This window comes from Amblyraja radiata, chromosome 8 (assembly GCF_010909765.2).
Source record: "Amblyraja radiata isolate CabotCenter1 chromosome 8, sAmbRad1.1.pri, whole genome shotgun sequence".
NCBI lineage: Eukaryota > Metazoa > Chordata > Chondrichthyes > Rajiformes > Rajidae > Amblyraja > Amblyraja radiata.
Window position 1 is genome coordinate 49568602 of NC_045963.1, and position 17818 is coordinate 49586419.

The window sequence follows — 17818 nt, forward strand, 5'->3', positions numbered from 1 at the left end:
CTTCCACCACCACCCTATCATGAGGCTAATTTTGTACCTAGTTAACTAGAATTCTTTGGATCCCATGCGATCTCACCTTCCAGAGAGGCCTATCATGTTGAACCTTATCAAAGGGCTGGCTGTAGTTCACATAGACAACATCTACAGCCTTGGTTACATCAATCCTCTAGTGACTTCAAAACACTCTATCAAATTTGTGAGACACAATCTCCCTATCCCTAATCAACCCCTATCCAGCCAATTGCAGGTACATCTTATCCCTCAGAATTCTCTCCAGTAACATTTTTACCACAGATGTTAGACTTACTCGCCTATAGTCCACTTTACTCCTTCTTATGTTTAACAATATGTTTTATTAAACATAATAAAAGCCACGATTTAGATGCCTTTAATTGAATTGTTTGCTAAATTCACATATATAATTTTTAAAGATAAACAACATAAAAGATTGAACCTCTTTCCCAGCCACTGCCATTCATCCAGTTACAGTCCCTATGGTTGTGATACCACACTAGGTCACAGACTGTTTCTGAAAGCTAGGTAGTGTTCTTGCATTGACTAAGGGTCCAGAACAGCTGTTGATACTGTTTCTACCACTGTCATTGTGTGGTTTTGAGCAGGTGCCAACAGCTGGAGAGAGGATGCATACATTTGATCTTCAACTGTTTTGTTCAATAACAAAATTGATGCAGACTACGGTTAGCTCACCCACATTTGCACTCACAACAACTAAGAAAGCATAACAAATGGGAGCATCCATCCTGTTGATGTCATGTACATCATTTTTGTTCGTAAATTTACCATTTAAACAATGTTATCTCAAATTTCTGACCTTGGTTACATGGTTCTTGTGCATTTGAACATTACTGTTACATTAAAGTTATTCTTTGCTTGGTACCATTAGGTGCACAGCAGAAGCCAATATCAATCCATCTTAGACTTGTTTAATTGATAGCTGAATAGAGCTAAGCATCAATCTGTGTAGGAAGGAACTGCTGGTTTAAACCGAAGATAGACAGAAAATGCTGGAGAAACTCAACGGGACAGGTAGCATCTTTGGAGAGAAGGAATGAGTGATGTTTTGGGTCGAGACCCTTCTTCAGAGTCTGAAGAAGGGTTTCAAACCGACACGGCCCCCATTCATTTTCTCCAGAGATGCTGCCTGTCCCACTGAGTTACTCCAGCATTTTGTGTCTAAGCAACAATCTTTTGTACTTGTCATTATACTTACACTTACACTTACACTTATCATAAGGTTGCAATCAGTTACTGAACCGTTTCTTCTGAGGTGTACTTTGTGGATTAGAGGAAAAATAGGATTCATATATTCATTCTTGGATCTTTTCACGGATGCTTCCTGATCTTGCAAACCTGAAATACATTGTTTCTTCAGTCTTGTAGGCAATTTCCCAATCACTTGTCCAATTGGTATTGTGAATCATGGTCACTTATTAGGATCCTTATTTATTTTGTTTCATTTCCTAACAGGAATTATCACTAATGGGTGGATTCTTATCACTGGTGATAATCTAACACCCGGGGAAACTGAAAGTGGGACTCTTCAGCAATAAATGTATTGTAATCCTGGAGTTTTCCTTTTTCAATTACTTCTCATTTCAATATCTGGCAATTTGAAACTTGATTCAAAAATTATGTACTCTAGAGGTTGAATCCAACTGTCTCAATGAGAGAATGGGTATGTTACTTAAGCAATATTTTGGGACCGCAACTATATTGTAAAGGTAAAATCTGCTGTCAGTTTTTTTTTTAGAGCAGTAAATAATGTGATGATTGAACCATGTATGTCATCCATATGTATGTGAGTCTGTTGGGCTTAGACAGCAAGTTTGTCAGATTGTGGACTGCAAATCATTGCCAAACAAGGCTGCTAAAGATTTTTCTCAAAAGTGTTGTGAGCTGCTATGGATTGGGAGAGGTCCCAGTATATCACTCCAATGCTACTTCTGTTTATCAGTATTGCTGTTCAGATGTCAGTGCCAAATACACTGAAACATCTGTCAGTTTCACTGAACTGCAGTGTGGAATTTTAGTGTTTGCAAAGCTGCATTTGTGCTGCTATTATCCAAAAATAGGGGTAACTGCATTATGTTCAGAGTAGGTTTGTTCTGAAAATACAGATACACCTATTTGTCTTGAATAAAATTAACAGGAATGTTTTGTAATATTGTTAACATTTCACTATTTAATTGAGTGAAAACAAAATGTTTTATCTACAGCATCAAAACTTCCAACCAAAGGAAGTGCCACCAGAATTCCCGAATGAAGACATTGTGCCAGTCAGGGCACAATGAATTCCATTCCTTTACTGCACAATTGATTTTATTTTTTACATAGTCCCGTGGAGTAGAAATAAAGAATTCTAAAAGGCTTAATTAACAAAACTGTAAAATGCAACTTCAGGAATAAATGGGAAACAGATAAAAGCATTAGATATCACAAGTAATCCAGCCTGAATGTGAAGAGCTGACAAGATAATTGATTTTACAAAGTCATGATAATTGTTGCTTGTTAGGCATTATCAGCGAGTAGACTTTTCAATACAGTTAAAGCAAAGGTTTTGATATTAGTCTTCCCAATGCTGTAGCCCTAATTGGGGACTCAGTAGATGGAGGAATAAAACCTGCTTCTCTTCACTTCCTTCTTCAATTTGATGCTTCATTGCTTTGTACAACAATTCAATTTGTATATTAACTTTTCTAATTGAAGATTTGTCCTATTTTTTTTCTAATCAGAGCAGACCAGGACAACTTTCCATATTCTGGTCGATATCATTTCTAAAGTTGTAGAAGAACCTACAAACCTGTACGTCTTTGTAATGTGGTAGGAAACCGGAGCACCCATGGAAAACCCACGCAGTCATGGAGAGAACATACAAACCATACATACAGCACCTATAGTCAGGATTGAATCTAGGTCTCTGGTACTGTAAGGCAGCAACTCTACCGCTGCACCACCGTGCCGCACATTGTAGTTCCAGAGCACAACAGGCAGGATGTTGTCTGAGCACCCAATATTTCTTAGTATTACATGGAATGCATCAAATTGGTTGAAAATAATTTCAGTAATGTGGGGATCTTTGAGGGGAGATAGTTATAAATGCATTTCTCTGTGATTTCATGAACTGCCCATTAACATCATCGTGGACTGTGATGATCATAAGTTCTTGATTGTTTCTTTCCCACTGCTATACATTATTGGATATGGGACCATTATAGATTTTTGAGCTAACAGTAGGTTTGGAATTGTTTAGCTCTGTCATAACTTAGTAGTTATGATTCTCCAACGTATGCTTGATGAAGGGAATTTTCTTTTAAAAACAAAAAGTCTTCACCTATATCCATCTATCATTTGCCAGTCTTTGTTCCGTCCACACCACACCAGAGATGCCACTAGGGGCGCTGCACTGACAGCAGCCTCTGCCTACAGCCTGTTTGTCCTTTCAATCTTTTTTTTAATTTTTAGTTAGTTTAAAGTCTGTTTTGGGGGGAAACCTTAACTTTTCTATGTGGGGGAGGGGGGGCAGGGTAAGGGGGAAACTGTTTCCCAGTCGCTTCCTGGCGGGGACGCGACTATTTCTCCAAGTCGCGTCCTCGCCTCCCACCTACCAGCTGGATCGGAGCGGCCTTTCCTGCCGGGAACCAGGAACCGGACCAGAGCTTCAACAGCGGTGGTGCGGCACTGGATTCACCACGGAGCGGGCGATGCCGACCTGGATCGCCGTTTGGAGCTCCGGAGCGTTGGGCCGCTGCTCCAACATCGTGGAGCTGTGGTTTGGGAGAGCTCCCAACGTGGGCGGCGCTGACCGTCATCACGGAGTCCTGGGGCCCTGTGCCAAGGGCCGCCAGCATCAGTCTCCGCCCGGCGCGGCCTGTGGACTTTGGGAGCCGCGGACTCCGGTAGGAGGGGGCCAACTCTGTTGTCCAGGCCGCTGAGGACGTCCCCCAGCCCCGACGTCGGACTTACATCACCCCGGCGAGCAGGCCTGAACATCGGGCCGCCCGTAGCGGCGACTGCGGAGGGCTCGGGGAGGCCCCGACCACGGGTGAACATTGGGGAACATTAGAGGAAGAGACTGACTTTGGTGCCTTCCCTCACAGTGGGAAACTTTGATTCTGCTGTGTGGGGATGTTTTTATGTTGAATTCTATCGTGTATTGTGTTCTTTATTTTTATTGTATGGCTGTATGGTAATCTCATTTCACTGTGCCATCTGGCACATGTGACAAATAAATGCATCTTGTATCTTGTATCTTGTATCTCCTCCAGCTTTGTCCTGCCTATTACAATCAGTCTGAAGTGTCCCAACCCAAAACATAGCCTATCCATGTTCTCCAGAGATGCTGCCTAATCTGCGTAGTTATTTCAGCATTTTGTGCCATTTTTTGAAAACCAGCATGTTTCTTGTGTCTGCGTTCTTATTTTCTGTTTCTAAATGTTCTCACATTGTTCCATTTCTATCTTCATGTTTTCCTAGTAATAACGGTTATTGGTGAGACTATTAACAATCTGTGTGAGTTAGTTAATGTAATTATTCCTGAATTTAGTGATATATTTTTCTATTTATTTGTACCTCACTATTAGGCATTACCCTAGAATCTATGATGACTTGTTTCCACTCTGTTTTTGTGCTGTGACTAATGACGGCAAAATGGAAATCGCAGATAGGGCTGGGGATAGCCAATTGAGTGGACAGTTAGGTAGCTTGTGAGATGGTGCGCACTTTCAGCAACTACTTCTTTATGCTCCAGATTTATGGCCTTGAGACTCTCAATACCTTCCTAAATGCCCCTTATCTAATATGAACAGTCATGGTGCAGAGGACAATTATGCAAGAGTTTATTGTTCCCAAGTTGGTCTCATTAACCATCTCATAATCTACAAAACCAGAGTTGAAGCAAGTTCTGTGAGACGGCCTAATAAGGAGAAGGAATTATAAATAAAGAGAGGAAAATATCATTCAATAAGAATTTCTATTAGATTAATACCAGGTATCGTAGCACAGGACGTCTAAGTCATAAACCTTGCCTCAGCTAGTGACAATGATAATGTTAATATGTTCACCAATAACGCAAAGGTAAAATGGAGATAATATAAAAGGGTTTCGGCCCGAAACGTCGCCTATTTCCTTCGCTCCGTAGATGCTGCTGCACCCGCTGAGTTTCCCCAGCAATTGTGTGTACCCACCTATAATATAAAAGCTCATGTGGTCACTGTGGAAACATGCAAACTGCAGAAACAGCACTGGATGTCAGGATTGAACCCAGGTTTCTGGAGCTGTAAGACAGAAACCTTGCCGTGTCACTATGTTTCCACCACAATCAGATTTTCAAGTGAAGAAAGCAATTACAAATTTAAGAAAATGTGGTCAATTATAATTAAAACTTTGTAATTTATTTCTTGTATAGCCATAAATCAAGATGTTTTCCACTGTACTCAGTGCTATCTCTGCCCATTTGTGAGTCACATACTTAAGACAAGTTTATGATCACAAAAATTGAAATCATTATTACTTGTCAACTGGATCTTTTTGTCTAGAATTCTTAGGAACATAGATATATTACACCTAAATGTGATGTATAAACTGCCGCTGCAGTAACTCAAAACATTTCACCACATCTTCAGCAAATATCATAGTTGATTTCCTTTTATCACACTTAGAATTTAACACCATTTTCAATGCTTTTGTGTTATGTTTTTGGTGAAGATTGCTAATTTTAAAACTGTTGAGTTAAAGTTTAGAAAGTTATTTGCATGACCTTTTATACTGCTATGGTTTCCATTTGGAAGCAGTACAAAGTAGTCTGTTGAAACATTCATCAACATCTGCTGAGCTATATACTCAGTGATTGTGTAACAAAATAATAGTGAAGTCCTACTATTTGCAAATTCCTAATTAAATAGATGTACAGATTCATCCAACATGGTAACATTCACTTAGACAAGAAAAGATACAAGAATATTAATCAAATACAGGAAAATGTAACAGTATTTGGAGGCGATAGAAAACACTAAATTCCAAAGCTCCATGTAGCAAAACTCATCTAGTTAGCATTTATGAATATGGAAATCTTACTAGACAGTGACAGCTGAACAATGAGCTTTTCAACAGTTTTGAATACAAGATAAAATAACTAGATCAGATGAAAGGTCTTTCTTGGTTCTGTTTATAAAAGAAAAGGATGCTCTCCTGTTGAGGCAGTGTATAATCTAATATAGCCATTGTGGGTGAATTCAAAATTTTAGGATTGTGTGAGCTCCCTTTGGGGGAAAGCGAACCAGCTTATTTTGTAATGAACAGGAATTGATAAAAATATCACTGGGATTGTTAGAATTTCTAAACCATCTGCCACAGGTCTTTTAAGCAATTATGTTATCCATGTGGGGAAAAACGAGTTTCTTCCCCCTGCAGAATGAATGACCAAGATTATCCAAATTTACAAACTCAACAAAAGAAAATAGGCTGAAGAAGAGTCTCGACCTGAAACGGCACCTGTTCATTTTGTTCTACGATGCTGCCTGACCCGCTAAGTTACTGCAGTATTTTGTGTCTATCTTTAAAAAAAAAAACAGCTTCCTCCACAAGGTGCTGCGGAATGTGTTCTTTCCTCTTTAGGCACTGTAATCTTTTGGCTGCGCCTGATTATTAATATATCATCATCTTCATTTAACAAACTGAAGTGTTGTCAATTAACCCGCACCCAATTAAACTGAATGTAAGAATCCATGTGTGATCTTAATGGCACTGACGACAAAAGTTTTTGCTGTAATTTCAGCATTTAAATGAACGCAGAAGCAGAGCGTATCCATAAATAAAGAGAAACTAATGAAACTTATAGGTAGGAAAAAATTATTGAGCTAAGATATAAAATAAAATATATTTATTAGGATATGGAAGAGAGAATATAACTGAATGCTGCACTAAGGCACAACAGATGTAAGACCCTTCTGGTTTTAACTCATTAAACAGGATTGAAGAGACTTTGCTGCACCATGCATTCACTTCCACCTAACCACCTCAGGCAAATCTCGTTCTTCATCTGTTGGAAATCTGGGTCCCATAAGCGTCTTGCTTTATAATAGTATGAGACGAGATCATTGGAAATGAAAAATAAGGAAGAGGAGAGGTTGCAATAAGCACTTTAATTTCTGAGGCTGATATGTCTGCTTCAGATCTGCTTAACTAGTCATCCAGATACATATGGAATCATGGATACCCAGAAACCAAAAACAAGCTGCACTGCTGCAAAAAAAGTCTACCTTTAATTGCCTGATGGTCAGAAGCAAGACCAGATGGTAGAGCATGGAGGGATGAAATATCCTAGTCTGCAAAACCTGAAAAAGCCTGTTGTTTTTCTGTGCTGGAATGTGGAATAAGTATCCTTCGGGTCCACAGCGCAGAGATAGCTGTCTGGTTGGATGACTTTCCTAACTATGCCTAGGGATGCAATATTAAAACACTGTGCAAAGATGCTTGTTTGAATTTATGAGGTCAAGTATAGGGCAATGTGATTCTGATGTCTTGCACATAGAGTAATACCTAAACTGAAAGCTGTTGTTCAAAGATACAGCTTGTACATTCTGCAAATTTAGTTACTAATTTCTTTGCAACATTTGGCAGTCTGTTAATTTGATAATCGTGATAGTTGCTCAAGTAGTTCATTTTTATTTAATTATGCATACTTAATTATTTCTGACATTGTGAATCAACATTTTGATAACTAGTGGAGTTACCATTCAAGCAGAGGGTATTGCCCTGATTAATGCAGGAATTATCATGCTGCAATTACAAATTTACCAATATGTTTAATTGAATTTTGTTTTAGTCAAGATGAAAGGATATTGAAGTTGGAGAAGGACCTAGAATCACAAATGCAGAAGAGATGATTGGTGCTGTTTGTTTGTTTGGCCTGTGGTCATGTTGAAGAGATATTTGTTTGGGCTACGGTATTGTTGAACTTCAATTGGGGAGCAGTTCTGCTTATTATCAGTTTACTTTTGGTCTAGCTCAATTCACACTGGGCAATCAATGCAGTGTGAGAAGCAAGTTATGTTTGTGTTTTATTTTACAGCTATTGATCATTTCAATCTGTCAGTGAGCACTGTAGCATCGTCCTTTCTGAAGTTGATGTTTTTCCTTGTTTTCCATTTATAAATGTTATATATCATCCTGCCCCACTATTATGTTCCAATTTCTCAATGTTTTTTGTTAGAATGCTTTTTAATTCTGTGGTAAATATTTACAAAGTAAAGGATATAATTTCAATGTAAAACAGAATATCAGAAGAGAGTTTCTCTGTGATAATCACAGGGAGTTTGAACTGCTAAAGCTACTAAAAAATAAGCGGAATATGGCGCCTGTGGAGAGTGGTAGGTCTTATTTTCTTGACGGCATGGTGACTTCAATGTTACAACACATGACAAGAATGCTGTCTGAAACTATGGATGTGTCCAAATGATTTAATTAGTTTTAAAGTTCAATAGAAAGTTTGGTATTTTTTGATATCTTTTTTGATGTCAGAAGGACCCAAAGCATTTCACAGCTAAATGTACTGTTGTAATATAGAGTAAGAACCGCCAGTTAAATTAACACCTGCAAGGTTGTGCAAACTTCAATAACTATATATATATTTATTTGTTTAGGAAAGAACTGCAGATACATAGATACATAGACAATAGGTGCAGGAGTAGGTCATTCGGCCCTTCAAGCCTTCGAGCCATTCAATGTGATCATGGCTGATCATCCACAATCAGTACCCCATTCCTGCCTTCTCCCCATACCCCTTGATTCCGCTAGCCCTAAGAGCTCTATCTAACTCTCTATTGAATGCATCCAGTGAATCAGCCTCCACTGCCTTCTGAGGCAGAGAATTCCACAAATTCACAACTCTGTGTGAACAGGTTTTTCCTCATCTCAGTCCTAATGGCCTACCCCTTATTCTTAATGCTGGTTTAAATCGAAGGTAGACACAAAATGCTGGAGTAACTCAACGGGACAGGCAGCATCTCTGGAGTGAAGGAATGTCTGAAGAAGGGTCTCAACCCGAAATGTCACCCATTCCTTCTCTCCAGAGATGCTGCCTGTCCCGCTGAGTTACTCCAGCATTTTGTGTCTACCTTATATTTCTTTGTTGTTTTATTATGTTCTTCTAAAAGTAGTTCAAGGATAAATGTTGTTCAGGATATGGTGGTAGTTGTGGTAGTTTAGGATTCATGAGACCACTCCCCTGTTCTTTGAAACAATGGAAGAAAATCCCTTATGTTCACCAGAGATTACAAAAGCAGCCTCACTTTAACATCTCATCTGAACTTTTAAAATCTAATTAAATGTTCCTTTTTTATACATATATAAATGCATTGCTTTATCAATTCAGTTTTAGCAGGGTTAGATTGTACGGCAATGGCCTTCACAACCTCCATGGCAAATGTGAATGAAATTAGATTGACTCTATTTTGCAGATTGCCGTTCTGACCCTGAACCCACTCAAAATCACTTAAGAATAACAAATTTGTAAAGCTATAATCACTATAATCCTAGTGGAAATTTTTCAGAATCCTTCTCATTATCAGTATATGACAATATTCACCAGTCTATATATTATATTTGACAAGCGAAGAGGCTAGAAATTAATATGCAATGGTAAAAGAACCAAAAAAGTTTGTTGTAATGCTTGCTCATGATTGTTTCAATAGTGGGTATATAATATGCAAAAATACAACAGCATACATGGATCAAAGTGTCAGGTGTTACTGTTTGCCTGCTGTATACTTTACCACGCAGAAGAGAACTACAACAGGTCCCAACCATTGCCCAAGTTTGGGGTTTCCTGGTCTATGGTGGGGAGGGGGAGTGAAAGGGATGGGGGGAGAGGACAATAATCAGGAGCATGTGGAATGCCTGGAGCTCTGAGTTTTTTGGAGTAGACTGACAAGAGATTAGAATCTTGGGTGGTGGTGTCAAGAGATTAAAGCCTTTGGTGTTGTGAATAGGTTGCCTGTGGACCAGAATGTGGGGGAGGAAGACACAAAATGCTGGAGAAACTCAGCGGGATAGGCAGCATCTCTGGATAGAAGGAATGGGTGATATTTTGGGTCGAGACCCTTCTTCAGAATCTTGGTGTGTGCTGTGGCCAGAGATAGGATCTTGAGCCATGTGGTTTCAGCTGAGAAAGTTTCAAGGCTGGGAAGATGGATGTTGACACAGTAGGTATGAAAACATATAGAATGTAGATCACTGTGTAAGGAAAACATAAATTGGATCTACATGTGTCAGGTTGCAAACATTATGAAAACATGATTATTTTGGGCATTCCTCACAAATTATGATCTTGAAATAATGTAACAATATCATCCTGGGCAAGGCTGATTGAGCACACAATGGTGATTAACAACCCGGAAGTGCCCAATCAAATTTCTGTAGTGACACAGTTTAACCTAGAAATGGCCCTAATTGTATTGCACTCCAGAAATAAATTATATTGAGATGCTTGGTGCTTAAAAAACTAGCTACGTGACTGAATGTCTCAGCCAAGATCTTGTTGGCTACATATCCATGTTGTAATCTGGAGCATTCTAAATCAGCAAGTGCAACTGACTTCTTGATTCTGATTGGGACCGTGCCCAGCTTCCTTCTAAAAAGCCTGGCAAGATCCTAATTTTGATTTGAGAGGGATTTCAGCATTATATCACATAGAAGAACATAACCGATAGAACCCTATTTTTTAAAATTATAAATAAATGATAATTTATCACATTTGAAAGCAAACGTCAAATGAAACCACGCAAGAACAGTTGGGTTTAAATATTAAATGTAGAATTTAAGCAGGAAGTGAGTTAGAATTTTCCTTTTCAGGTAGGATAGTTTGCTCATAAAGTAAGTTATCGAGAAAGGTCATTGAAATTTCTGGGTACAAAATCCAGATCTATTTCTTTAGATGAGGGATTTGGGCAAAGGTGAGTTTCAGATCAATCAAAATGTTATCGGCTTTAGATAGTCCTTTATTCTTGAAAACAATGATTAGTACTGATAAGTCATAACTGCATTTAGTTATTATTGAACGGAGAACAGGACTTTGCAACACTATTAATGCACAGTAGTATATATACTACATTCTTCAATTAATTGCAAAGTGGTAATTTTAAGTGGATTTATATTGTTTGCCGAGAAACACAATTAATTGAACTTCAAAAAAGTCGCAAGGTATAGAGAATTAATTTTATTAAAGCTGGTGGCATTGCATTGCCATGTGAATAGTAGGACACTTAGTCGGTTGGAGAGCATAGCTGTTACTGTCAATGAATTTTTTTATTTACTTAAAAACAGTACAGTAGAACACTGATAAATACATAAGTAGTTGCCAAAAACTTCCATATCAACACAGGATTATATTTGAATCGGAATTCTGTAAACCACAGATTAAAAAAACAATTTGCAAATCTTTGTACCACAGCATATTAAATGTTTTATTTTGGAATTTAATTTAAACAAGTGCAGTAGAAACACTTAACAAAAGCATATATTTTACACTGAAATGATTAGACTTGTAAAATATGCCTTCTGTAGATACATTTGGCAGCACATTGACTAAGCTTTGTGCATTGCTGATAATTCGGGACTGTTTAGATTTGGAATGCCGTATAGTAGGAGGAAGGGAAAATTATTTGAGACATTGGAATTTTTGCAACAAATGATTTAAGAAGATGTTTAAGAAAACAGATAAATTAGATTTGAAGTAAAAATACCAAAAATGAAGATTACTAGGTTATTCTTCAAACATTTTCACAAAGAGAATTCTCTGAAAACATTTTGAACATTGAATGGGTGCTTTCTTTTAATTTCTGAACAGCAGCAAAAGTAGACAGTCCTATTTTATAAAAGTAATATTTTCAATAAATCATATGGTCCCTTGAGACTGCTATGTCATTTGTTATGATCATGACTGATCTGATTTTGGGCTCACCCCCACTTTACTACTACCTGTTCCCCATAGCCCTTTGTACCCACATGTACCCATTATGTACCCACAAGTTGATATTCTGTGTTTCATGTGTGAATTCTGTAATTTCTCTTTATTTAAACAATCCTCTACAATTATCTTCTTCATACTAAGATGAATAACACCAAACATCCTACTCCATTCCTCAATTTTTTTGTACTTATTTTGCATACAGTAATTGCCACCTGTCCATATTCCTTAGCAGACTTATTCTGCCTTCCACATAACTTGCTTTATTGGCTCCCATCAGCAAATGTTGTTATTAATATAAAATCTACAGAAAACGTTACACTTCTAGGCTGCTTTTAGGAACTAAATGGGGTTTTTTTTGCATTGAACATCCTTACATGGTAGTTCATGATTCTACAAATATTTTCATAGTAGGTAAACAATGCAACAACAATGGCATTAACATTTTAAAGGAGCAAGTTATGCAGGATAAGATGTGTTTTATCAGAAAGTACATAGTTCCCATGTGATGTGGCAAAAGGAGTAAATAATGGTTGGTGAGTATTTCTCTGCTGCAAGAGTTTGGACAGCCATTGCAAGAGATCAGCTAATCCAAGGACAAAATGCCTTACATTTTATATAAATCCAGCTACATTTAACTGAGAAACGTTCACAACAAATGCAATAATGTGGTAATGAATCTCAATTTCCAGATTATGGAAAACAAAAAAAAATCTAAAATAATAACAATTCATGGCTATCACTCTTAACAGCATTTAGAAGAGTTTAAATTACTTTATAACTGTCATGCATTCTCCTTTGACTTTTAGGGTTATTCTTTCACCTATCTAATTTAGTTTCATTCAAAGTTCTACTCATGGTAAATTAGGCTCTGATTTTAACCATTTCCTATCTTTTTAAAACATTAATATATATTCTCTGTAGTATTATAATATTGATAGACTGTATAAGAACTGAAAACATATGCATCAAATGTACAGTAAATTATATTCACACTGATAAAATCACTGCATCCACCACAGATTATAATTAAATCTGCGGTGTGAAATAACTTTTGTTAAAGCTAAATTATAATTCAGTGTTTCAATCTAGCCATGGTGTCATTTTGGTAAAAGTCAACGAATAATTTAAAAACGGTAAGATGCTGTGCTTTAGACTGGTTGGTTGTAGATTTCAACAGAAGTCTATTAAAATAGAAGTTGTTGAGAATAACGTGTAAATACATCACCACTGTCCACCGGGAAAGTAAGCCGTGTGTATTCATTCACCCATTCTTGGCAATTTCTTTCCAGCACTCAAAGTTAGAAGTTGGAAAAACAAAATTCCCCATGTTAGTGAGTTCCTGCTATTTTGCGTCGCAATTAATAGAGGATCATCACTGCTCCTGAAAGTTAATGAATTTGTTTAAATGTGACTTATTTTTCACGTTTTAAAAAATATATACTGTAGTGCTCCCAACACGATAGTATGGTTCTGTTTGCTTAACTGAGATTTTCAACTGTCACAGTTTTACAAAGTGGAATTTTGTTGTTTTTAAATCTGTTTTTTTTAAATCTATGTTTCCTCTTTAGGAGAAACAGAAACTTGAGCTGGAAATTAATGAAACTAAGTGTCATTTGGAGCACGTCCAGCAGGATGCAGCAAAAACGAAGGATGAATATCTAAAGCTGATAGAACTACTGAGCAAAGCCGAGCACCAACTGCACCTCACCAGGTACAAATAATCCTGTTATCTGCCAGTGGCAATTCATAACGCCAGCATCAAGCTGCCTGTCTCTACCGCAGGCAATAAAACATTTTACATATATTTTTGATGATTTGCAATACCAACTGTTCACATTTTTGCCTACTAATTGCTGCAGTATTAACAGGTGAAGCTATTAAAAAACCAAATTGCAGGTATGTAATTATACAAAACCAAATGTGATGATTTTTCTAATCTGTCTTAAGGGAAAAGCAGCATGATGTTTGTAACATATGGACGGGTGATGGGATTACCAGATGTTCTGAGGTTTTTGTTTTTTTCTATTCTAAGATCTCTTGTATTCTGTCAGTTTGAGTTGTAATGATGTGGGAACAGCACAGCATATGATATTGTATCATGATAAATGGTCTTAATAAGAGGTTGTTATAACAGGATGTCATTTATATAGACTAGGCCACCGCTTCACTAAACACTTGCGCTCTATCTGGCAGGGCTAGCTTCCAGATGATAGCCACTTCATTCCCCTTCCTATTCCTATACTGACTTGTCTCTCCTCGGCCTCCTCCTATGCCAGAATGAGCAAACTGGAAGAACTGCATCTCATATGCTGCTTGGGTTTATATCTTTCAACCCAAAGACATAAACATTGAATTCTCCAGTTTCAGATAATCCCTATCTCCTCGCCTTCTCTTCTACCCACCTCATTCCTGCTTGGCACACACATCTATTTTTGTACTCCCCACATCCCATCTCCAAGTTATTTTTCCATCCTTCAGCTTCTTCATCCGCTCATCACCCACCCTCTCTAACCAATTTTTCATCACATCCTGTTCCCTTCTATATCCACCACCCGTCCCTCTGTTTCTACATTTCACTCCTCACCTTCCATTCTTATCAGGTTCCACCATTTGAATCCACTTATCATATCCAGCCTTGGATCTATGTTCATCCTTCTCTCCCCTGCTGATTCATGAACCCCTCCACCAGGATTCACCCATCACTTGCCAGCTCTTGTTCCACCTTTTCTCACCCCTTTCTACCAGTTATTTCCCCTCCCATCTTCATCGGCGGTCACTCAAAACGAGTATGACTGTCCTCTCATGGAGGACACCTGTACGTGACTTTGTTTAACGTGGGGAGACTGGTGCACAGACAGCCACCACACGATCCTTGACTGATCTGGGTCAGGATCCAGTGGCATGGAGTCCAAGACGACCAGGGACCCTTTTCTACTGCAGCCTTCATCCGCCTTCCCAACCGTTGTGACACTCCACTAAGGTTAGCCATCATCCTCCGCCTGTTCCACCGTTGAGGTCTTGGTTGGATTGCTCTTTGTCAGAGTCCTCCCCCTCGACCTTACTGCCATGGGTGGCCCTACCAGGAGCACAGCTCCAGACGGCATCGCTCTCAGGATCTCAGGACCACACAAGCTTCTCCACCACGACAAGGTGACAATCCATGAAGAATCAGGAACACTGGTTAGCTATGTTACAAAATTTTGACATTTTAAAAATCAAGTCTGCAATTTATCCCATCAGATAAAGCATAAAAATAAGTTTAATTTGACACCTAATTCACTTTCATATCTTCAGTATTAAAAACGTTATGGCCATTTTCATACTCGGAAATTAGCATCTTGTTCCCTGTTGCTTTTCCATTGACTTAACACAAAAGCTGTGATCGAGGACAGTCAAAAACCCATAACTTTCTTAAAAATCAAGAGAACTGAATGAAATTTTCAGTTATTACAGATTGAAGCATTCTGAAACAAATATAAAACATCTTACTTGGATGACCTGAAATTAAAGCATATAATTAGTTAATTACCTAATTGTAGTCAATTACAATATTGACCTTTGTGACGGAAATAGTAATAAACACCCAGACTGCCGTGAAAATTCAAAAATGTGATATTTTCAAGATCAGAACTTTAATATTATTGTATTATATGCTATAAATCCGTAACAGATAGGTAAATAAATTAAAATTTCTAGCAACAGACCAAGTCTTTATGGAGAAGATCAGTTGCTAGCTGGTACATTAGCATATCATAATCAGTAGCATCATCATACTCCTCAGATTGTAACCAATAAGCAACTCTGTACACCTTGTTTTTCCTCAACTTTTCAATGTTGGCATTGTAAACTACAAGTTTTTGCTCTTCAAACCACATATGACATGCCTTTCTGCCCACTACTTTCCCATTAACAATGTCCTGTAGATTCCATTTCTTAAGAAAAGGATATTTTTTTTAAATAGCCTAAGTATCCAAATAACAAACTAATCCCATTCACACAAGAATTCACAATATAACATGATTTTTAAATCTCACTGTCATGAATTTATATCCCAGATGGAAGGAATTTAATGTTTAATTCCCATAAATTAATCTAGAAACATCCACCCAAAATATAATCAAATTATTGTTTTTTGCACAATACATGTGACTCAAACTGTTGTGAATATTTAGTTTAATGATCATGGAGAGAGAGAATAACACAAAATATAGACAATTTAGACGGCTTATCGCCAAAAAAAATGGGCATTTTAATAATCTTGCTTCTGGAACACGATCGATTGGAACGTTGCATTTGCGGTGAATTTGAACCCCATATCGGCAGGAAAAACACTGCCGGTTCGTATGGGGCCCAAATCACATTTTCGCAACGTAACATTAGATTAAAGCCATCCCAAGAAGCAGGATTATATGTAATACTAGACTAAGTGGGACCCGTTGGGTCCCAGCATCACACAGGAGGGCTGGTCATCGAACGCAATATTCCACCTCTCCACCAATTCTAATATTGGTGGCCAGTTGGGGGGGGGGGGGGGGGGGGGGCTTTCTGGAGCGCTAGTATGGGTGTTGTGGGCTGAAGGGACTGGTTTCCAGAGGGCTAGTATGCAAATTGTGCGCCAAATGGATTCTTGGGCTGGCGTCTCAGTCAATCAAGCCTGTTGTGCTGGCAACTCACTCACGGCTGGTGGGCTGGTAGTTGACTCACGGCTAATCCTTGAAATTCTATTTCAAGCAGGGTATAAGGCCACCAAATTCAAGTGCAGTTTCTTACCACTTCTAGCAGGGTGCAAGGCCACCAAATTCAAGTGCAGTTTCATACCATTTGAAGTAGGGTGCAAAGCCACTAAAGACAGTGAGTCGTGACCTCTCCCTCCTCCATCTTGCCTTTCAACTTCAAGCCAAAGCACCCAAGCCGCCACTTGCAGTAAGTAATGCATTTTAACTTCAAGCCATTGCACCCAAGCCACCATCTGCAGTAAGTAGTGCCTTTCAACTTCAAGCCACACCCAAGCCACCATTTGCAGTAAGTAGTGCCTTTCAACTTCATGCCACCATTTGCAGTAAGTGGTGTCTTTCAACTTCAAGCCACACCCAAGCTACCATTTGCAGTAAGTAGTGCCTTTCAACTTCAAGCCAAAGCAACCAAGCCACCATTTGCAGTAAGTAGTGCCTTTCAACTTCAAGCCAAAGCAACCAAGCCACCATTTGCAGTAAGTAGTGCCTTTCAACTTCAAGCCAAAGCTCCCAAGCCTCCATTTGCAGTAAGTAGTGCCTTTCAACTTCATGCCACCATTTGCAGTAAGTGGTGTCTTTCAACTTCAAGCCACACCCAAGCCATCATTTGCAGTAAGTGGTGTCTTTCAACTTCAAGCCACACCCAAGTCACACCCAAGCCATCATTTGCAGTAAGTATTGCCTTTCAACTTCAAAGCTCCCAAGCACCATTTGCAGTGTAGTGCCTTTCAACTTCAAGCCAAAGCAACCAAGCCACCATTTGCAGTAATAGTGCCTTTCAACTTCAAACCAAAGCTCCCAAGCCACCATTTGCAGTAAGTAGTGCTTTCAACTTCAAGCCAAAGCACCCAAGCCACCATTTGCAGTAAGTAGTGCCTTTCAACTTCATGCCTCCATTTGCAGTAAATAATGCCTTTCAACTTCAAGCCATTGCACCCAAGCCACCATTTGCAGTAAGTACTGCCTTTCAACTGCAAGCCAAAGCACCCAAGCCACCATTTGCAGTAAGTAGTGCCTTTCAACTTCATGCCACCATTTGCAGTAAGTAGTGCCTTTCAACTTCAAGCCAATGCACCCACGCCCCCCATTTGCAGTAAGT

General features: G+C 38.7%; 1 protein-coding gene across 2 annotated transcripts in view; it reads left to right on the forward strand.

Annotated features, from left to right (window-relative positions):
- Positions 1-17818, forward strand: part of sdccag8 (SHH signaling and ciliogenesis regulator SDCCAG8) — a 331517-nt gene that overhangs the window by 150062 nt on the left and 163637 nt on the right. For both annotated transcript variants that reach the window (XM_033025849.1, XM_033025848.1), the window contains exon 13: positions 13555-13697. In XM_033025849.1, coding sequence (XP_032881740.1) covers positions 13555-13697 — 143 coding nt within the window. The remainder of the gene's footprint in view (positions 1-13554; positions 13698-17818) is intronic.